The sequence below is a fragment of the Sapajus apella genome, unplaced genomic scaffold, assembly GCF_009761245.1.
Source record: "Sapajus apella isolate SASKATOON/1434 unplaced genomic scaffold, GSC_monkey_1.0 scaffold17, whole genome shotgun sequence".
Classification (NCBI taxonomy): Eukaryota; Metazoa; Chordata; class Mammalia; order Primates; family Cebidae; genus Sapajus; species Sapajus apella.
Genome location: NW_022436957.1, coordinates 8,295,257 through 8,318,519, shown reverse-complemented (window position 1 = coordinate 8,318,519; position 23,263 = coordinate 8,295,257). Strand labels below are relative to the sequence as shown.

The window sequence follows — 23,263 nt, the reverse complement described above, 5'->3', positions numbered from 1 at the left end:
TTTCAAGAAGAAATGCACAGGGAAAATGAAACAGCTTCTGATACAGGAGAAGTTTGCCTAGTACAGCTCTTTGTGCCATATGCCAAATTAGATCTGGAATGATAGAGTCATTTCAGAGCCTTCCTGTTAAAAGCCCTTCCATCAATTCTGCAAACTTACCTTCCAGCTGGGAGCAGTGATTATTAACTCAGCAGATAGGTGCTTTGTCAGATTCAAAAGAAAACAAATCTGCTCCAATGAAGGGAATAAACAGCCCCTAATGTTCAGCCTGGGAAGCTTTTGTATTGACAGGGCATAATTACCTTTCATTTCATATAATGACACTATCATATTGACTTTGTTCCCCCCATTCCAAAATTACAATATACTTTCTTCCCCTTGACTGGATGCTTGGGATCCAGGAACTCGTTGAATCAAATTAAATTTGCTCTTGCCACGAGTCAAGTATTTGGTTTTTATGCAGAGCCCATCATGTGCACTCAGAAGCAATATATTTTATTTAAGAATTGTTCATCAAAAACACACAAACAAAATGAGGCAAACTGCCTCTTTTCTAACATATTGCTAGTTCTTAACTCTTTGGATACTTGAAAACCTCACAGAATAACAGAGCAACCTGTCACCAAGAGATTTCTCTTATTTCCTTCATGAGCACAACTGTTGATTTCCACAAAGACCAGCAGCATTTTATTACCAGAGACAAAAGGTAACAACTTGTGTAATCTCTCAGATCAATTTGTCATTTGTTGGGTGTGCATTAAAATGTAGGCTTGATAAAGTAGGAAACTGATGTCAATTTAAATATAATAATATTTAATATAATTCAAATATAAAATATAAAATATCACAGGGGATGATGGGCACAACCACAATATCCACATCCCAACTTGACACCTTAACTCTTCTTGACATTAAAAAATATTTTTAGCGAATGAAAAGTTTAAGGGAATTAACCACAGAGTAACAGATAAAGGGACTCCACAGAATAACAGTAAAAGTCTCATGAAATCTTGTAGTAAAAATCAAGAAAAGAAATCCGAAGAATAGCCCTAGAACTACCAAATAATATTGAAGATAACCTGTTAGACTGGGTAAATACTTTGGGGCTCCCACAGAAAAATGAGGTAAGGCTTTTGCTATTTCAAATTTCAATGATGACAGAATCCTATCATGTTGACTTGACTGTGTTCTGCTGTGGTTGATAAGAAAGGGCACATAAATTACTTGTATTTATTCAGATTATTATTTTCTGGAGATAGATAAGCCAAAAATACATTTCACATTGACCATGGATTAGACTGGCAGATGGGAATGACTAAACTGCTCCCAAGTTGAGCCAAGCCCATACTGGAGAACAAAGTGGAAGCTTCCACATCTCATTACTAATCTCTGCTCTTCAGGATTCAGAGTTGAATTATTCTGCATTAAGGAGAGAGTAACTCAGTTTAATTGCCCACCATGGGAATTGCTGGTAGAATATAGAACAGCATGTCTTGTCCAATACTCATACAGGGCTACTTTTTGTGTACACAGGATAAAGGTGGCCAGGAAGCCAGCAGGCCAACAACAACAAAAAAGCCTCTCAAATTCAGAACTTGAAAAATCAGGCCATGTGCTTCAGAACTGACTCTCCAGTCTCCTCTCCAACCCCCATCTCTATCGCCAGACTCTAACTTGGCTCATCATAATTATCTATTTTGTGAGCTAGTGTTTTAATATTCATTTTGCTCATGTTTTAATTCTTTCCTATAATTTACAAAACCCAAAGTTCCAGATTTATGAATCATGGTACTTTTGCACTAACTCTCCCTACCTTCACAGTCAAACAAGCATATTCTTACTCCATTTAACTAAAAAATGGTGTTCCTCATTCTCTGACTTTTAAACATGTAAAGTATTTTAAAAATAACTTATTTTGTATTATCCAAACAAGAACACTTAGAGAGTGAAAGGAGGTGCTGTTTGTCATTATTTCAGAACAATGCCCATAAACCAGGACTCTCCTGGGTGAATGTGGTTGTATAGTCACTCATCTATAATCTATATCTGTATCTAATCATCTATACCCATATCTATATCTATAGCTCTATCATCTATATCTACAGTCTATATTAATCTATCTATGCCTATATTAATACTTATGTCAATATATTCTATATCATCTATATATCTATTTCTATATCTACAATTGAATCTATAATATATCTACATCCCTCTCTATTTATGCCTACATCTAAAGTTATTCATCGATAATGATAACCTTAGAGTATCTCACTTTCTCTGTTTCTCTTCTTTCCTGTCTCTTTTAATCTCTCCCTCTTTTATTCATTTCTCATTGGGACACTCTCTCCCAAGACTCTTTCTTTTTCCTTGTAGTTTCTTTTTTTCCATTTGTCTTCCTCCCTTCTCCTGCTCTGCTCTCTCTTAACTGGTAGTAATAAGGAACGGAGAAATCTTAAATTTGCATCTATCATGTTTGTTAAATAATGTTTTCTGTTCCTTAAAACTGCATTTCACATTTCTCCAAGAATATCAACAAAAGTTTCCTTTCTCATAGTCTGAGTCTCAGTTTTACCATGTGGAAAAATGGAGATAATCATTTCTGTGTTGAAGCCAAATAAATGAGATCATGTGTTGAAGAGTGCTTTACAGCAGCAGCCATAGCTGTTCATTACAATTACCTGGGAAGCTTCTGAAACTCACTGTTCCCAGGCTCGACTGCAGACCTAGGCATCAAGATTTTTACTGATCCTCAGTTTATTCCAATGTGTGGCCAAGGTTGAGGACCATTAGTTTGTGGACTATAGGGTATTATAAAAACATACATTAGCATGTGTGTATTGCATCCTTCATTTAACCCCATGGATCAGTAACTCTACAGAAAACAGGTTACCCAGCCCTAACATAAATACTTGGATATGGAAGAGGGAAGATGAAACTTGAAGACATTTTGAACTCTTCTGGGTCGTGTTCTGAAAGGCTCATTATGTTAGAATTATGTCATTATTTAGTTGTCAGACTCTAACTTTGAACACACAAAGCCAACTTCCTCCCATAGCTTTGTCTGTCACTTGGAATACTTGTACCTCCATCAAAAACAATTGTCTGATGTGGGTTATTGTTTACATCCTAAGATGAGATAAAAAAAAGAAAACATCAAAATCTCTTCCAAAAAATATGCAAGAGAGTGAAAAATTAAATGCAAAGGTGCTAATTACTATCCATAGATTCATTTTCAAATTGTCCCTTTAACTTCTAAAACTAATAAGTACAGAAATATTACACACTGCAAACCTGGGCTCCTGATAACTCTGATAATTAGAGTACCTCTTTGTAATAAACATTACTCAGTAAGTTAAAAAAAAAGACAAGAAAAAGGAATGAAAAACAATAATTATCATTATTTATAAAAGGCATTAGTGATAAAGAACAAACACTTTCTGAAGAAATACTGTTCTTGACATCTTAAAACTTCTGAGAGGATTGTAGAAGCTTACTTGTCAAGTAAAAAGAAACTGCATGGATTTGGAAAAATGACACTGGTGACTTTGGTTTTAAAATTTGCATTTAGTAATCAGTGCAGGTTTCTCTATTAAGCTGCTGACTTGCTCTTATGTTTTAACAGTGGGCATTAGGCCAGTGTAAATGTTAAACTGACACCCAGTCTGGCTCTTAAAAATGTTAATGATGCTAAAGGTAATGTATGAAGGTAGAGCTAGCTGATGTTCCCAGAACGTCTAACCAGTTGACCATAGTTTGGGTTTCCACCTATTGATTCAGTGACGTGGAATGTATGGGAAGCTAAATCCAACCAGGGGAAAAGAAACATCTGTTTTAATCAGAGAAGTCTAATGCGTACCTTCATGAATCCACAATCCATGTCTTTTAAAAATTATTTCTTCAGCGGAAAATTTGTATTGTTTTGAGTCAAAGCATCTATGTCACCTTGACTGAGCCAACTGCACAAATTCATAGCCATGAATAGATGGTACAATATAATTCACAATATAATATAAAAAATACAGTCTTCCTAGCAGCATAATGGACTTGGACAAATGGTATGAAATTATCAATTTAAAATCTAGGGTTTGAGCCAAACTATTGGCCTTTCTTATCATCTTTGATATTTCTGGGAGGCCCTGTTCCTACTGCCATTTCTATGATAGTATCTCTATGAGCACATCCTCAGGAAACTTTGGAGAGCTAGGGGGCCACTTTCCAGTCATGTTCAAGGGCATCCTGGATCTTCCTGGGATGGAACAAGGAGTCGAGCATCTCAGAAACAAACTGTGCCCTGAAGGGGTGGGAGTCCTGTCCCCTGTGCAGTAGTTCTAGGGAAGGAGAGAGAGTTGGGCTTCAGAGACTGAGAAACTGTCCACAACACTTACACGTGTTGTCTCGCTTGCTGCTTTCCAACAATTGTCATTTGTATGTGCTGGTGGCGGTGGGCAGGGGTTGGTACAAAAGACCAAATCCCTTAGAAACAATTTTGGCATATATTTTTTATGAAAATGACCCTTCACTTCATGGTGATCCTGTGTTTGGCTAATCAGTCCATAATCAACTTGACTGGAACAAAGAACATAGCATGTGTTTGTGAAATAATATATTTTTCTGGCCTCCAATCTCTGCTCTATTGTAATCAGGCTAGAACCAGCCATGCTTCCTGATTTCATATATGTTTCATGAATTTCTTATAATTAAGGATATTTTGCTCAGGTGGGAGAAAAAAGCCAGTATGGACCCTTGCCATTTTGAGAAATATAAATGCCCTTATCATAAAACTGCAAAAAACCAGACCACTCTGTAGCCACTCCAAGAAACAGTTTGCTAGTTCCTCAAAAAGTTAAACATAGACTTTAATTTTGACTCAGCAATTCCATATGGCCCAGCAACTCCACTTCTAGGTATGTGCCCAAAAGAAGTGAAACCAGGGACTCATATAGATGCTCATATACCAACATTCATAGCAGTATCAAAAACGATATGCAAATGGTGGAAACAACCCAAATGTCCATGAATAGATAAATGAATAAACAAAATGTGGTCTATCCACACAAGGGAATATTAAAAAGTAAAAATAAGGAGAAAAGGAAAATATTCTGACATGTGCTATAGCATAGATGAGCCTTGAAAACGTTATGCTAAGTGAAAGAAGTCAGAGACAAAAAGATAGATATTATATAATTTCATTTATATGAAGTCCCTAGAACAGGTTAACTTATAGAGACAGAAAGTAGAATAGAGGTCACCAGGAGGTAGTGGGAGGGAGGAACTGGCAGTTATTGTTTAATGGGTACAAAGTTTCTCTTGGGGATAATGAAAAAAGTTCTGGAAATGGATAATAGTGAATGGTTACACAACATTGTGGATGTATTTAATGCCACTGAATTGTACACCGAAAAATGGTTGCAATGGTAAATTTCATGTTATCTCTCTCTCTCTCTACCACAATTAACAAAAAACCAGAGCACCACAAAAATCCAAAACCTAAGCCAACGTTAGTGTGAGAAATTTATAATAAAACAGATAATGTACATAATCCTTTTAGCTGATTTTTTAAAAATTACAGATGAGAAAGTAACATTCCTGTCTTGACCATTCCTAGAAAACTTTGTAAATGAAACTCTTCCTGCATGTCCATCCAATTTCGGTTGTTAGTCTCAGACAATGAATACAACTTGGACTAATATTTAACAGCGGAAAGTTTTGCTCTGAGCCAGGGTTACCATGCTACATACACAGTGAGCTGTCACTCTAAGATGGTGCCTGTCCAAGAATGAAGCAACCCAACATCATAATATATAGAAATGTAAGTGTATAGAAATAAGTACAGAAATATATAGAAATATAAGCAACTGGTTTAGGAGATCCAGCTGCTTTAATAATGGCCTTCAGATGCCTGTGAGTGCCTAATTTAAATATGTTCATTCTTATAAACAAATCAAAGATAAAGAAGTCCATTGGCCAAGAATTCTATTGTTCATGCCATCTGTTTAACCTACTTGATGAAGTAGTCTCGCCCATCTCGGTTTGCCGTCATCTCCCATCCATAGGGCGGCACCTGGTTCAAGCTCCAGGGTCCTGAGGGAGGCGGCCAGCCTGAAGACTTCGTCCTGTGGCTGGAAAAGAAAAGAAATAGAAAAGCATTATTACACCTGACTCCGGAACATTCCTTATGAGACAAACTCTGAAAGGAGAATGTGACTTACTCCTCTAAATTGTGGGCTGTATCCTCAAATGATGAAATGAATAATTATAAAGAATGTTTTTGTGGGAGGTAGTGTGCCAGGCATATGATTTTCTACATATTATCTCATTAATTTTTCTCAGGAGCACTATGAGGTAAATATATTTTATATATTTTACAGATGAGGAAACAGTGAATGATTCGGTAAGATTAAGGAACTTTCCTTAAGACACACAAGCCAATTTTGAACAAAAGCTCTGCATATTTCCTCCCATACTAGACATTCCTGAGGTCAGACATTAGGATAGTTTGGGCATTGAAATAGATTTTGTATCACAATATAAATACATGGGAAACTATATTACTGTTTTTATAGCTCTTCAGCAAAAAAATCCCAAGCTTCAGTTTCCCGGACTCCTATGACCAAACTACAAGATTTACACTCGTATTAACCACACACCAGTCAAGGTAAGTCATAAAAACTTAGACAAAACCCCAATTTAAGTTACAACAAAAATCTACACATTATCTTTTACAATTTCTAGTCTACCAGTTAAATTCAATTCAGCAGCCAAATGAAAGGGTAGGTTCTGGAGAATTTTCTAGATGCCTGCCTTTCCAAGATCAAGAAGAAAGAGGATGTAACTCCATGTAACAAGCAGTAGCAATGGGCAGCCTTGCAGTCACAGTCTGTAACCAGAGGCCTGAGCCCAGTTTCTGAAGCATCACTGACTCCTGGCAAATCTTCCTCAGCCCAGGATCTGCAGAAATCCCTTCTTGCCCTCATGACTGCCCAAGACTTCCTTAGACCTTAACCATGCTTTGGAAGGAAGTAAATCATGCAATTTTAGCATGGCTCAACATCCCTCATCACTTGGTCCTTTTACTCCTGATGAAGTTACTCACTGCATAGCCTGTGAGAGCCTTTGGGTGGTTCCAAATTTAAGGCTGGTACCACCAAAGCTAGTGGCAGGGAACAGTAGATGATGCTTTCAGGGACTCAGTCTCGGCTACCAGAGAGCCCTTTGCAAAGAAGAAACAGTGCCCCTGCAGTCAGATGACTGCAGAGCGGGCACTCTTCCCCCAGCCTGGTGCCCAGCCTGGCTAGTGAGTGTGGCAGGTGCTAACATAGCCAGGCACTCTCGCACTAGGTACACCCTGAACAACCTCATGTGGTAGCCCTTTTGCAGCAAACATCCAAAGCAGGAGTCAGCCTTTCAGACTTTTAAATTGCCCAGGATATTGGGCAATTCATCCCTCCCCAGCCCAGCCTTTCAATACCTCTTAAGCAAAACAAGCCTACTTCCTGTATGTTTTCTGTAGAGGAACTATTTTGTATAATTTTAACCACCTCCATTTCTTTTCTTTAACTTCCTTTCAGTTTTCCTACAGCCTTCATCAAGGATGTAGGAACAGTTTTTTGTTTGAAAAAAGTGTTCACAAATTTAATACTGGTCTGGTAAGTGTTGAATGCCACCATAGGATTATTTGTGGCCAATTGACTACTAAAAGACATGGCAAGCATCTTGTTCCTCTTCTTTGCATAAAAGCCAGCAGTGGCAATTTCCTCTGGTTCTTAAAAAAATGTGCTGCTTTCCTGCAGTGAGAGAATACATGAATATTCTACCCTGAGGTACTATTAAAACACACACACACACACACACACACACACACACACACACACAGAGACAAAACCAAAACCAAACCAAAACAAAAACCTACCAATTTCTCTACACTAGTAGAGAATGCATTTGGAATGCTTTCTTAGGTAATATCAAGAAAACGAGTTCTTACACGTATGAACGCAGTCTATTCTATTATTAAAAAACCATTCCAAAAGCAACAGTACAGTTAGAAATGGCACAAAGAATATCCTTGTGAGTGAAAGGAGGCCTATGTAGAGAACGCAACAATTTATTTTGGCATACTCAATTATGTACAGTATCAGAAAGCTTATCTTCCCCAGAGGAGGCTAACTTATTAAAAACAAATAAACTGTCTTTCCTTTCTTTTCCTTTTCTTCCTTTTTCTTTTTCTTTCCATTCTTCTTCCCCTCCATGAAATCTTAATCACTAAAAGAGAGACACAGGCCTCCTAATATAATTTACATGTAAAGTACAGCATTATAATAACAAGTTGGAGGAAGCCTGAATTTTATTATAAACTACATTGTCCTGTACAGTATGTTTGGGAAGCAGCTAACAACCGTTTAGCAAGATATTTTCAAATAAAGCCTCTTGTCATAAAATGCCAAATGAAGTGCCAATACTGGAAAACTCCACAAATGCAAATCAAGTGAATCTAGCTCAAGGACTATCCCCGATACAAAACAAGTAATTGAATAATTAAAATCAAACATGGCTACCTGTCTGTCCCATAATGTGTTAACACAAAATACATGGATCTGAAAGGCCTTAGTATGATTTGGCAAATTAAAAGTGCAAGTAGAAAATAAAACACCCTTTATAAGTATTTATCCATAATAACCTTGAGAAAAGTTAACGACGCAGGTCATAATTGCAGAGGGATTTGGCTCCGGCTCTAGCAGTGTGATGACTACAAGTCCAGCCCTGACAATGGCCAGTATGAGGATTTCAGGCAGTCATAATCCAGGCTTTTATGTATTTCCCAAATTGAGGTGAAAAGAAGCACCTGGCAGCACTTGTTAAATATACAGATTACCAGGTACCAGAAATGATGATTATGATTCAGCACGTCTGGATTAGAACAAGAAATCCATGAATAGGCGTGAATGCATTGAAACAAGTAATTCAGATAATTCTTACTTTCTGGTAAGGTTGCCAGATTTAGCAAAAAAGCAAAGCCAAACAAAAATACCCACTTAAATTGAATTTCAAATAAATAATGCATAATTTTTAACATAAATGTTAGTATAATTTCATTGTAATATTTAGGATATACTCATACCAAAAAAGTAATGTTATTGTCTATTGAAAATTTAAATTGAAGTAGGCATTCTATATTTTTTAATTGACAACCATGGGGTTTGGGAAATACTAGTGCTTGCTACCCCAAGTTTAGGCTGAGATCTGGTAGCATGGGTACTACCTCGTGATTTGTCAGAAATGCAGAATCTGCATTTTCTTGAGATCCCCATGTAATTTACATACCCTGGAAAGTTTGCGAGCTATCACCCGAATCAGTGGTTTCCAATGCGATGCATCAGTATACTTTGGAATCCCCCGTGGAGGAACTTGTAAACTACAGATAACTGGAACCAAAGCCAAGCCATTGAGTCTGAATATCTGGGGATACGGCCTAGGCAGTAGTATTTTGTACTACCCAGGTCAGCCAAAGTGGCGATCCACTGCTCCAAGTAACTCTACCTTGTTTTTCAATTAGCTGACAAGGTAGGAGAGGAAGGGTATGGTGATCAAGAGCTGATATGCTGAAGCAGAGAGTTTGAGAAGAATAGTCCCAGGGCCAGCAATAGGTGCGTCATCTGGAAATTTGTTTGAGATGCAAATTTTGGGGCACCACCCAAGACCTACTGAATCCAAAACTCTAGGGTGATGGGGGTGACCCAGCAATCTGTGATTAACAAGCTTCCACAGAATGCTGATGCCCACTCAAGTTTGAGAAACACTGGGTTAGAACCAGACTCTCTTCAATCCAGGCTCTGCCATTTATTTTCCACGACCTTGAACAAGTTACTTCATCTCCCTAACCTCCTCAGTTCCAGTTACACCTTAGTAAAATGATGACAATAGGACCCATTGGGAGAATATTAAGTGAGTTTTATAAAGCACTCAGTATGTGCTATAAAGTCTTTGCTAAATAACTATAATATAGGACTTTGGGTGGTTGTGCAAGTATAAATGGCTTTAATCCATCTTTAGAAGAGAAAGACAATGAAAGGTTCAGTCATCTATTTTTCTCCATTCTGGCAAGAGCAGGGCAAGAAGGGGCTTAACCAAGCAGTCACACCTTCCCAGAGTGTCAGAAGGTGATGAGTTCAGCCATTCTCAAGGCAGGAGGAAACATCAGAAAGTTTTAACCAGAAATCAGAAATCCCAACTGTGTGATCCTGGATGCAGCATGTCCATTTCCACTGGTGTCAGGCAAAGCCTTAAGAGTCCTTGCAATTCTGATGTCCTGTGACTTCTATCTGAGGGCATGGCTGCGTGAACCACTTTCAAACACTTAGCTCAGCCTTAAAAATAGCGACCTACATTGGCAGGGCTATTTAAATCACTTCAGAAACTCTCAGCGACTGACTGAACTGGTTTGCAACTTTGTGCTTTACCCATCTATTGTTTGCAACAGATTGAAACCTTCCTGGACACAAAAGATCTTCATACTTGATAGGAAATGAGAGCAGCTATGAATGGTACAGACAAAGTTGCAGAACTATTTGTATTGCGACCATTAGTGGAAGCAACTAGTTGTTTCCTCCTGCGTACATGCCTCTAAGTCCTGGGCGAAATCTCGATGGCCAGCTTGCCCTAGAAGACAGGCTTTTAGGAGGCACCTGCAGGCCTCTTTGGTATTTGAGTTTCCTTAGGAACATGGCAGTATCAGAAAAAGGGATGCTGTAGGGGAGAAGCAATGTGAGGTCAGGTTCCAAAGTCCTGAGTCAGATTCAAATTCTGCCTCTTAGTAGATTTGCAATCTTGTGCAATTTACTCTAAACTCTTTGTACCTTATTTTCAACACCTGTAAAGTAGAATTATTCTAACTCACTGTTTTTCATTCGGGGGGTGATTTGGCCCCCAAGGGACACTTAGCAATATCTGGAGATTTTTGGTGGTCACAACTGAGGGGAGGAAATTGTGTGCTTCTGGCATCTGCTAGGCAGAGACTAGGTATATTGCTAAACATCCTACAATGCAGAGGATACCCCCTCACAAGATAGAACTATCTGGTCAAAATGGCAATAGAGACAAGATGAAAAAACCCTGTTTAGCTCATAGGACTGTTACAGTATACAGAGTTGAATGCACAATTCTTAGCATAGTACCTAGTATACAGTAGGTTCTCAATAAACTTCAGTTGAATAAAACATAAAACCAAGCATTCTCAAAGTTTCTGCTTACGGTCTAATAGTGATAAGTACAACATATCTTTATATGAGTGGGAAAGAGTTCAAATCCCAGGTTTGCCACCTAACAAGTTGGCTTTTCTGGGTTTTAGTTTTATGTGTAAAATGGAAATAATAACAAGTAGCTCAGAGCAATGTTATGCAGATAAATGAGATACATAAAGCCCTAAAGTACAATGTTTGACTCATTTAGAATAGTCTCTTCAAATGGCACATTGTGTTGCAAGCAGTAATGGTCATACTAATAAGAGTAGCATACAGCATTTCTAAGGATATAACTGCTTAGGATACTCACAGGCCTGCCTCAGCATGCAACAGGGTGCCTACGTTATTATTTCCCTTTCAAATATGAAGAAATTGAGACATAGAAAGAGTACACAACTAGCCCAGTAGGGACAACAATCTACTTTAAAGAGAGGCTGCATCCTTCAGCAGGCACTGTCTCTTAATCAATGGTATTAGGCATGGAAATGGGGGAGGAAGGTAGAACCAGCCCCAAACTCACCCTAGGCCAAACTCCTGCTGGGGTTACACAACCTGTTAGAAGAGTGTCCAGGACTGAGCCCTGAGACTTTCTACTCCAAACTCCCTATTACTTACACTGTGCCACAAATAAGTGTGATAACAGCTTATCAGCTTTGTTATGCATCTGGTCATATTTTGGACAAGTAGCCAGGATTAAGCTGCATCCTTTGAGACTTGGTGTTGAGGAATGCATTATCATGTTCATTTCAGATATGGGAAAACCAAAGCTATATGTATTCGGTCATTCATCTGTGACATTGCATGATACTCTACAGATCTAACAAAATAAAACATGATCCAGAAATTTATCATTCTTATCTCTTTGGACTCACAAAGATTATTTTCAGACTAACCCAAGGTTATATAGCGTTCTCATTTAGCTTGCTGTAAATGGTGGTTGGGTTACAGAACCCCAAACCCTACAGATACCTCAAGGTATTGTAAGACAGTGTTTTACATTTGCAAGCAGATGGCATTCAAGGTGTCTTTGGGGTTGACACGCGATGTGGGTGAAGGTAAGGAAGTGGAGAGGTGTGAGAAAAATGAATAATAGATGGCTCTAAATGAATTTAACAAGCTCCAAGTTTAGAAGACAGACACGTTTCTTTTGTGCCCAGCTTGATATGTCCCACTGGGGTTAGTAGAGGGTCCCTGGCATGACCCTTAGGGAGTCCTGTCCCGTACAGTTTCTTGCCACCATGAATCAGTAAGGAGTTAGCTGACCAAGTCTTTTCGTTCCATTTATTCATGCTATAGACACACAGATATGTCCTCAATTAGGCTGCTTTTTCTTCTCCCTCTGAACATAACTTTCTCCATTAAATCAAGCTTCAGTACAGTAGTCAAAGTATTTTGATCTCATACAACAGGTAACAGCTTTTCATTCTACTGTTCCTTATTAGCAGGTTTTGGCACAGGTCCACGTGAGGAAAGCTGTATTAATAGCCTGAAAATAACTTCAAAGCCCCATAGATAGAAGTAAAACTCATCCCACCAACTATTTTTAAGATGTCACTTTTGTTATGACAAGGAGGACAGGAAAATATAGTAAAGGGCGAAAAGCAGGCAGCTAAAAACTAGTTTAAATATTAATGCCAAGCCTCATGAAAGCAGATACCCAAAAATATATTCATTATAAAATCATTTTAATTAAGGAGAAATAGATTATTAATCAAGGGTTTTTCTATGGTAAAAGACATTTGACTGTATATTTTAACAACCGAATTTAAATATTTTTCTGATTTTCATGTGATTCATTACATGATTTACCAACCTACACAATAAAATTAATTATGTAGTTATACATCTACAAGTTTCAGCATAAGCCTCTCACAGCTTGTTGAGTTAGTTATATTTCTTAATTAGGTATCAGGGAGAATTACCAGGATAATTAAATCTGGCTTAACTGGTCTTCTTCCAAAAGTTTCTACATACAAACCTCAGCCTCACTTTGTGAACAATCCAGTGACAGAATCCAGATGTCTTAACAGTCTGAGGCCATGTATCTATAGAGTCCCCAAACGTCACATGCAGGGGTTGCCATTAAAGTTAGATGCAGCCCTGCTGCAAATTGGACGTTTGAATTTTGTACTGTGCATTTACATCTCTTAGTTCAGTGAATTCTCCAACTCTATAAATGTGGGAGGACAATTATAAGGACTATATAAATAGCATATTGTTGAGGAGATAACATGTAGAGTGGCTAAGATTCATTGCTCAGGGAGGAACTACAGAGCTAAATGTGGAAATTGTCGACAGGTCAAGTCTTGAGCTCCTTATGTTAGAATGCTGCTGTACCTATCCATGAGTTTGTAGCTGTATTATACTTCCCAAGCATATGATGCCAGGTAGTAGGCTGGGCACTCACCCTTGAGGGGATGGACCATGTCTTTACCTTTCTATCGCTATTACTCAGACTAGTGCCAGGCACATGATAGATGTTCAAATGGGAATTGAATTAATAAATTAATCAAAGCTGCATGATGATGCTGGCACAGGACGTTAGGATTAAAATTGTAGTTCTCTGCCTTTGAGTAAGAGTACATGTGTGTTGAAGTGCCATTTGTTCAGTAACTACTGTCAGATAGGCACTGTTCCAGGCACTTTCACAGATTTTCTTTTTAATCCTTACAGCAGCTCGACAAGAAGGGTTGTTTGCTACCACGTCAGCTCATCCAATAATGGAATACCATTCAAACATTAAACCAAAGGTGTAGATGAAGACTGACTGCCATAGGACACAGTTAAATGAATAAAGTTGGTTACAAAAAGGGTATGCACCATGTGATCCATCTTGTAAAAAAATCTGTGTGCATAGGCATAGAAAAACAGGCTGGACAAATGGGTACATAGTGGTTATCTCTGGGTTGTGAGATTGAGGTGGTTTTTTTTTTTTTTAATTCTTGTTTGCTTTTGTGTATTTTTGTTTCCTATAATGAATATATATTATTTTCATCCTTAAGATTTTTTTTAAACAAATGAAACTAGAAAATGGCTATGATTCCACATGGATTCTTGGTGGAATCACTGGAGAAATTGTAGACAGGAAGTACTGACAGTGTGAAAACATACAGAGCTGGTGTGGCTGTAGGGAAATGCATTGCCATGTATTGCTTGGAGTGCATTTTGACAATCCCTGATAGAGGCCAATTTAGCAAGCACCATCCAAACTGAAAGTGAGCATACACTTCAACATAAGTGTTCATCAGTATGGGATAGATTAAAGAAAACATCGTACAACCACACAAAGGAATACTATGCAGCTGTAAAAAGAAGGAATGAGGAAATTCTTTATGTACTGATTTGGGAAGACTCTGAAGACACATTAAAACAAAAAATCAATAAGCAGAAAGATGTACAGCCTGATACTATTTCTGTAAAACCAGGGAAGAATGAAGTAGGAAAAAAAGGCCAAACCATGGAGTCTAGATTCAAATAGAGCTGCATTTGAACACTGACACGACCTCATAGTATCTGTGTGAACTTAAGTAGGCTCCTTATCCTTGTCCAAACATCGGCTTTCTCCTCGGAAAACTAGGACTAATATCAACCACCCTGTTGAATTATTGTAAAGACTATATGACACAGGTGATCAAAAGCTGCTATCATTATTACTTCACATTCGTTAATGCATATAACAAATATTGATTAAGTGCCTATTTTGTACCACATGCTGTTCTAGGTTCTTGGAATCCATCAGTGAAAAAATAGACAAAGAAATCCATCAGTGAAAAAATAGACCAGAATTATTGACACATAAAATAAACACCAATGATCACTTCACTTAGACTTTTTTCTAGCCTAGCATCTGCTGTCATTTGAGCGTGTCCCCCAAAGTTCGCGTGCTGGAAACTTGATCCCCAATGCAGTGGTACTGGGTGGTGGTAGGACCTTTAATAATTGTTTAAGTCATGAGGGCTCCACCCTCATGAATGGATTAATGCTGTTACTGTGGGAGTGGTTTGTTATAAAAGGGGGAGTTTGGCCCCAGAACTATGAGAGGTAAATTTTGCAAGGTTCTATGGTCAGTCCTGTAGTGGATATAGCAACCCTATACTACACAGTGCCTGCTGTGTGGGATAGAATGTAGTCTGAGAACTCTATATCTCTCTTTCAAGCATCCAGTGCCCTCATGACATTACATTCACTCATTCAAAACATTTCATTGAGGACTCTTGTGTCAGTCCTTGTGAAGGACTAGAGCTGTGATAAGCAGATAGTGTGCTTGCTTTCCTGGACACGCATGGAACTTTTGAAACATTGTTGAGGAAGGCAGGCATCATGGCTCACCCAACCTGGACATTGTCCTGGCTCCGGGTTGTCCCCTGAACCCTGAGCTTTAAGTGAAACTTTTCAGTTAGTAGTTTCATGCTGGGATATTCAGGAGACAGGTAAATCTTCCTTACATTTCTCAAATTATCCCACACAGACAACTCTAACCCATACCAATCATTAAATGCTTTTTCCTGCTTCATTTAGGACCCAGTCTGTTGTCTTTCGCCGTAATATGGAACCTGTATATGCTCTCAGGACCCACCAAATGCATCATGTCATAGAACTTGACAGTGATTACAGAGTTAATGAAACACAGCATTGGTTGAATCTGCCAAACGGCCTAATCTAATTTTCAAATGTGTTATTAAAACATTTTTGCAAACACTCATCATTTTAAGAGATAACATTTATCTTCACATTTCACTTATTTATGAATGACTCATACTCTAATACTGCTACTCACCAAGCTTAGCCAAATCCAACTGACTTCCCTTGAACCTGTGTATGAAATATTCAAACATATTCTGATTTAGCCAATCATTGTGAAGATTATACTCTCGTTATTTTCTGGGGACATGCACATTTATTTTAATTATTTGTGAATTTTTATGGGTTAACATATAAACTACTTATCTGGACTGTAGTTTACTTAATCTTCTTGGCTCTGCCTAAAAACTTTTAGATTCCTAAAAGTATATTTATTTAATAGTTATCTCCCATTCCATTAAGTTCTTACATTTTTTTTCTGAGTAAGAAAACCAAAATATTTCCTAAAAACTATTCTCAGGAGGCTAAGTTCTAAGTCTACCATTGATAGCAGGGATCAGAAAACTCCTATAACGAGTCAGATAATAACTATTTTCAGATTCATGAGTCATAGGCTCTTTGTAGCAACTATTCAACTCCACCATTGTATCAAAAGTAGCCATAGACAATATGGAAATTAATGGGCATAGCTGTGTTCCAACAAAGCTTCATTCGCAAAAGCAAATCCATATGTGGCCTTCGAGCCATGGTTTGCTGACCTCTGATTTATAGTGTCACCTTGACAAAGTCGTCTATTTTTCTGTCCTTCTATCTTCTTATTTTTAGAATGAGGGGACCAGACTACATGATTTCTGAAGTCCCATCAAGCTCCAAAATGTTCACCTTTGTTGACTAACCAGGTTTCTTTCTCAAAGACCATAATCTTCAACAGGACTAGAAGAGACTCTGATACACAAATTGTACAAAACTTCTTTTTTTCACCGAAGTAACAGTTCACCACTCAGGGAAAATGAAAAAAAAAATTCTATTTTCCAAAGCTTTTGACCCAAGAATAGAACATTGTAGTTCAACTCATCACATACCTGAATATTTATGGAGAGTTTTAAATCTCTGAACCATTGATCTTATCTTGTAAATAGGGCCACTATTTGGATGAATGGTATTTCAAACATGCAATATGCTGGCAGTCCAAAACAATAATAAAAAACTCACTCTGGTGGCTGCTTTCCAAAATTCAAGTCAAGATACTTTGGGGCTTGTGGAAACAGTATCACAAGTTGATATTTAAAGATTTTCAAATGTGATGTTGTCAGATAGCTTTACTATCAAGCGGTATGACATCTAATAATGTCCACCATTGTTTTAGCCTTATTCACATTTTTAAAAAACTACCAAAGGCTGATAGTTTTCCAAGCTAAGTTGCCTATTTTCTATCAAAAACATGTTTGAGTTTGGTTTGCTATCTCTGTGTCTGCTGGAGACCCTTTCTTTACTGCTGAATTAGAATCCCTAAAGAACAGGTGTTTATAGTAAACCTGCTGATATCGTTAATAAGGTAAGATGGAAAGTTACAGCCCACTTAGGTACACCTAAAAGCACTGGTGCTAAAATGTGTTGTCTGGCTTCCTTCCCCAGAGTTAGAGTGCATTTGCAATATTTTTAATCTGTTATTTATAATATAAACAAAACACATAAACCTCGTACTTTATTTTTATCTAATTCTAAAAAGATTTCTGGTGGCTTTTCATTTAGAGTTCTTTAATGAAGAGATTCACAGCTTTGTTCCTGCATTTATTTACATAACTGTTGTCTCTCCCCATCTCAACCCTGAATTCATCATGCAGTTCCATGGTGTCCCATAATTTTCTTAAACTATTAATATAGAAGGAACAAATGTGTACTTGAAGTTAAGTGTAGAAATTGAAATGATTCTTTTTAATACTCCCAACTTAGATGTTAAAGGAAAATATATCATTTCACTAGATTTCTCAATATCTGTACATCTCCAAGGTCATCAAAAATGTGTAAGAATAGAAAGTACACCAAGCCTCATAGGGGATACAAACATAGATATTTATCACTCTTTTATTTTCTTCTTTTTCTTCTTCCTTTTTTGTCTTTAAATTGCAAACATTATAGGGAAAAAAGATATAAATAAGGATAATGTGGAGACTTTCCAGCAGTGTTGGAAGCCAACTTGCAGATATTTTCCATCCAATATCACCCTGCACTTATTTATTTTTGTTTTGTTCATTCAGAAACCTTTTTATTGAGCAGAATTTTATGAATAGAGCTGTGACAAACAAAGATGACAAGGCCCTGCCCTGAAAGAGTGAACAACCTAACACAAAGTAGAGAGAGGAAGAGGCAGTTGTTGAGTATGAGCTGAAAATATGACCATAGTGCCTCCTTGCTGCATATAGGGAAAACAGATGATTTATGGTTTATGCCTTTAGAAAATCTCTAAGAGATGGTGCCTACCTCAAACTTGGGAGGTGAAAGAAAAGGCCCAAATTCTTTTATAACATTCATAGTTTCCCATTCTGTTCTCATAACAAATTTTATAACAATTATATTTATTATGACATTTGCAATAAAAAATTATAGCAAGGTAAGTGATGCTGTTAGTAACCATTTTAGGGTTTTTTAGTTTTAATCCATCTTACCCAGCTTCCATTTGGAGTTAATTGATATTTTTCAATCCATCTGCTCCAATGATAGGCATGTTGTCACTGAACACAGAGAAAGACCCAGAAATTCCTCGTCCTAACCCACATAATAGGCTCAAGTAAGCCCTGGTAGCTTTTTATATCCAAACATAATCATTTTGTGAATCAGGACAAAAAGTATCATATATTTTCCTAAGATGTGTTATAGAGAGGGAATGGGCTAAAAACACTAAGAAGACAATAAGCTCTCAGTACTTCTATATCATGGAATAGTGATTTCCACAGTAAGGAAGACATTTATTTATAAAGAGCACCGAGTCACAAATTGTGAGAAAGAGCTATATTATAACCATGTATGACTTGCTAAATTTTTATTAGACAAGTTCTCAAAACTTGCTCTGGCTGGTCTTGAACTCCAGCCTCAATGTATCTGCAACTGTGAATGTTTCCAGGAAAGAGATTTTAGCAGCTAGCTGTCACACTTATTAGAAAAGTGGGGAAAAGCTTTTCATAATGAAAAGTGCCCCTTATAGCAGGGCCTCTCCAACTTTAGTATGCATAAGAATCACCTGAGCATCTTGTTAAAATGCAGGTTCTTTTTGTAGGTCTAGAGTGGGGTTCAGGATTCAGCATTTTTAATGAACTCCCAGTTGATGTTGAAGCTGCTGGCTCAGGGAGCACAGCCTGAGCAGAGTCTCCCAAGGTCAGTGTCAGGTTAGGAGTGGATGCTGACTTCCATCCTGGCAAATCTCTGCCAGGCCTTTATACATTCCTAAAACAGGATGTTAACTATCCCTGCTGGAGAATTCAGCCTGGGGCTCCGTGCCTGGCAGGGATTTGTCAAGATGAAAGTTGGCTCCCATTCATTACCTGATACTGACCTTGGGAGACCCAGGTCAAGGCAAAAGAATTAATGAGAACTGGTTTGACCACACATAGCAAAACAAAACAAAATATATCTCCTAAACAATACCTGCACTTCGCATTAATAGTCATCTCAGATTTTTTTTTTTTGAGACATAGTCTCCCTGTCACCCAGGTTGGAGTAGAGTGGTGCCATCTTGGCTCATTGCAACCTCCACCTCCCAGATTCAAGTGATTCTCATGCCTCAGCCTCCTGAGTAGCTGGGATTACAAGTGCATGCCACCATGCCCAGCTAATTTTTGTATTTTTAGTAGGGATGGGGTTTTATGATGTTAGCCAGGCTGCTCTTGAACTGTTGGCTTTGATTTCAGATTTTTAATACATGAGCATGATGACCACCCATTAAATGAAGCTCTAATTCACTTCCTTCTAACGTTAACAGAGAGCCTCCCTTGTAGTCTAGGATTTCCTTCTCCGGGCAGACTCCTGGGTTAAGCATTTATGTAAGAAGGTCTATCAGCATCCACAACTCCACATACAATACAGAAAACGTGGCTTGTCTTTAATCTTTGGCTATGACTTGATTCTTTAGCAAATCAGATTGAAAGCTTTGAGAAACTTCCCCTGAGGACCCTACCTTATTCTTCTCCAAAAAGATTCATTGAGCCTATATTGGAACTCATCTTGGAACTCATCTAAACTCAGTAGGAATGCAAGATGATCACTTTGCCACACTATTCGAAGAACATGTACAAATGTTGATGACAGAAAACTATTATACACAAAATAATTTGAGAACAACCAAGAATAAAGTAGATTGAAAATAGATATCCCTACAGAAATATTACACATCCTGTTAGAACCATTTCTTGTACTACTTCCCTCACAAAGGCTTGACTCTTACATCTAATAATGGCACCTCCTCCTTCTACTCTCCACATCATGCTCAGCAAACTACATCTGGTGGCCTTGGCCCAGTGTCGACTTGTTTAAGTATCATATATTGCTGCTTTCACACAAAAACGGCAGAATTGAACAGTGTGACAGAGATTGTATGGCTTGCAAAGCCTAAAATATTTACCATCTGGGCCTTTACAAAAGAAGTTTGCCAATCCCTGCTGTTGAGTAGTAAGTACCTTCCTCACAGCCCTTCAATTGCATCTTCTATTACAGTCAACTAAAGATACATACATAGGTAGGGGGAGAAATTCAATGACTGACGGATTGATCTCCAGGGCCACCATTTGCACAAGTCCATGTGGCTTCACTTGGTGTGTTATAAGTTCTACTAGTTATCTTAGGTTCTGAGCCTCCTTACTCATTTACGTCATGTGCCACAGGTGTAGGGATTTGTCTAAACTTAAAGCTCAATGAACACAGTTGAGTCAAACTGAACTCTAGAGGTTTTTCTAGGGCATAACTGAAACCATCATATTGAGGATGGTGATATTATCGAGAGCAATAAGCAAATATCTGATTATACCTGTAACCAAATGAGCGGAAACCAAATGGTCCTTTTGGCAACAAAACAAAAGTGGCTCTGATAGCCATTTTGTTTGACAGGGATTTCGCAAGATTCTTCATAATGAATTGCAGCCATAAAATACTTGATATTAACACAGGCAGTCCTTGGTGAATCTTTACTTCCAAGCTGCAGCAGAGATAAAGAGCACAGTCTCTGCCCTTTCCAATGCATACAACCCAATGGCACAGTCATTGGCATGCTGGTTTATGGGCTGTGTATTTCTCCTTCTGCTCCACCAATCCCATTCATCTGGTATTTTACAGTCTTAGCTGGGCTCTAAAGACCCAGCAGGAAATAGAGGAAGTAATTGCATCTTATAAGCAATTAATTTTCTTCTTTCTTTAAAAATGTCCTCCTTTATATTTGTAACTTTTAAAGAATGGAATAAAAAGATATATCTTCTGTCATTGCCTCTAGAAGGGAGACTAAGTCAAATCCTTTCTTTCACAATGAATGATCATATTCATCCATTGTATATTCTAAAGCTCAGCATTTAATTCACTTACTTTCATTATACCAGCCCTACAAATTCCATTCTTTTGCAGTTGTGAGTCCTATAAGCCTGTACATGTCCTACTAGTTGCTAATTTCACAGAAGAAATGTTAAATTTATTTAAAGGTAATACTTATAGATATAGCATTGTCTTTCATTTGATTTTACCCAACAAAAAAATTCTAAATTTTAAAATTTTTCTCATACCTAGATTCTATATCAGAAATTTGTACATAAATTTAGAGGATATTTAAAAACAGAAATAATTTGGATAAAAAAGGCTAATAAGTGTGATGCTTAAAATTAATTTGACTTCAGCATGGGTTCACAAAATTATACAGTAAAACTTCTGCATTTTGTGAATGATCTTTCTTAATAACAGCCTAAAATTTATAAAATTCCCCTATAACACACAAAATGAACCTTGATTACATGAAGGATTAGAATATTATATACTAATAAAAGGTCTGCATTCTATATCTAAATGTCATTCTAGCATAACAAGAAACTATAACAAGAAATCCTACTTTGTTTATAGAAGACAATGAGGTGTGAATGATAAATTAGGATCCATAAACTTTTGATGATTTTAATGCTAAACTTTGTTGTCTCTGTTTCTCCATGTCGAATGGCAAAAGCTGAGAACTCCAACTCAATATAACCTGCAGTTCTCTAGAGTAAATGACATTGAGTATCCATCCTTTAAAATGATGGTGACACTCTGACCTCCCTTATGAAGCTTCTGTGCTATAGCCCAATTTGCAGTGGGATCTCTTATTTCCTATAGTTTTAACCATCTTACACCTCCACATGGTTGTCCACAGACATCTTAAATTCAACACATCCAAAACTGAACTTATGTTCATTCCCCCAAACGTACCTCTCTACCTACCTTCCCCATCTTTATAAATGGCTACCCTGTTCTTCAAAAGAGGCCACAATGAATTCCACGCATTTTCTCCAAGATACTGCCTTCTTTAACCTTGGAATGTTTCAGCTTGCTGGTGTCTCAGACCTAGAAAATTTCTCCAACTCTCCATTCTTCATTCATTCTGCCAACTAATAACTTATTATTCTGGTTTAATTGTTCGTCCTCCAAGAAACTTTCCATCAACTTGCTCTGCCCAATATGGTAGCCACTCATCATAGGTAATTACTGAACACTGGAAATGTGGCAAGTATGAATTGAGACGTGCTGTAAATCTGAAATACACAGCAGATTTCTAATGGTTAGTAGGAAGAAAAAATATAAAAAGTCTCAATACTTTTTATAAATTGATTATATGTTGAAATAATATTTTAGATACATTGGGTTAAGCAAAACATATTAAAAGAAAAATTCATCAGTTTTTTTATTTTTAAAATACAGCTAACAGAAAATTTACAATAACATATGTGGTTCAAGTTATAATTTTATTGGAGCAAGGTTAGGTGTTTTACCCACAGATTTCTTCACAACCCACATTCTTTTTGTTAATTTGTGTGGTGACTTGTCTATCAGGTCTAGGCTCTGTTAGCTGACTTAAGCAGGGAATTTGTGATCTTATTTAGGCACCCACATATATTTGTTAAATGAACACAAGAACTACATTAAGAATCAGGAAGTCAGCTCATCTCCTTAAGCCACAGTTAATGTGGAGGTTAAACTAGGCTGTCTCTACAAGCCCTTCTAGTTTCATTGACTGTAAATATCTAACATGGATGTTTAAATGAGTCTCTTCTTCCTCATCAGGTTTCTCAGTTCTTTCAAGGTGAAACAAATGTTTTATATTTTCCTTGTTAGTTTCCTCAGGGCTCTGTGAATACAGTTGGCCCTTAGCAACATAGGGTTAAACTGCACATATCCACCTATACAGGGATTTTGTTCGGCCTCTGCCACCCTGAGACAGCAAG

The 23,263-nt window shown here is 37.6% G+C and overlaps 1 protein-coding gene across 7 annotated transcripts in view; it reads right to left on the bottom strand.

The window, feature by feature from the left end:
• The window catches only part of FRMPD4 (FERM and PDZ domain containing 4), an 895,030-nt gene that overhangs the window by 214,434 nt on the left and 657,333 nt on the right, over positions 1–23,263 (bottom strand). For all 7 annotated transcript variants that reach the window (XM_032285792.1, XM_032285788.1, XM_032285789.1 and 4 more), the window contains one exon: positions 6,006–6,122. In XM_032285792.1, coding sequence (XP_032141683.1) covers positions 6,006–6,122 — 117 coding nt within the window. The remainder of the gene's footprint in view (positions 1–6,005; positions 6,123–23,263) is intronic.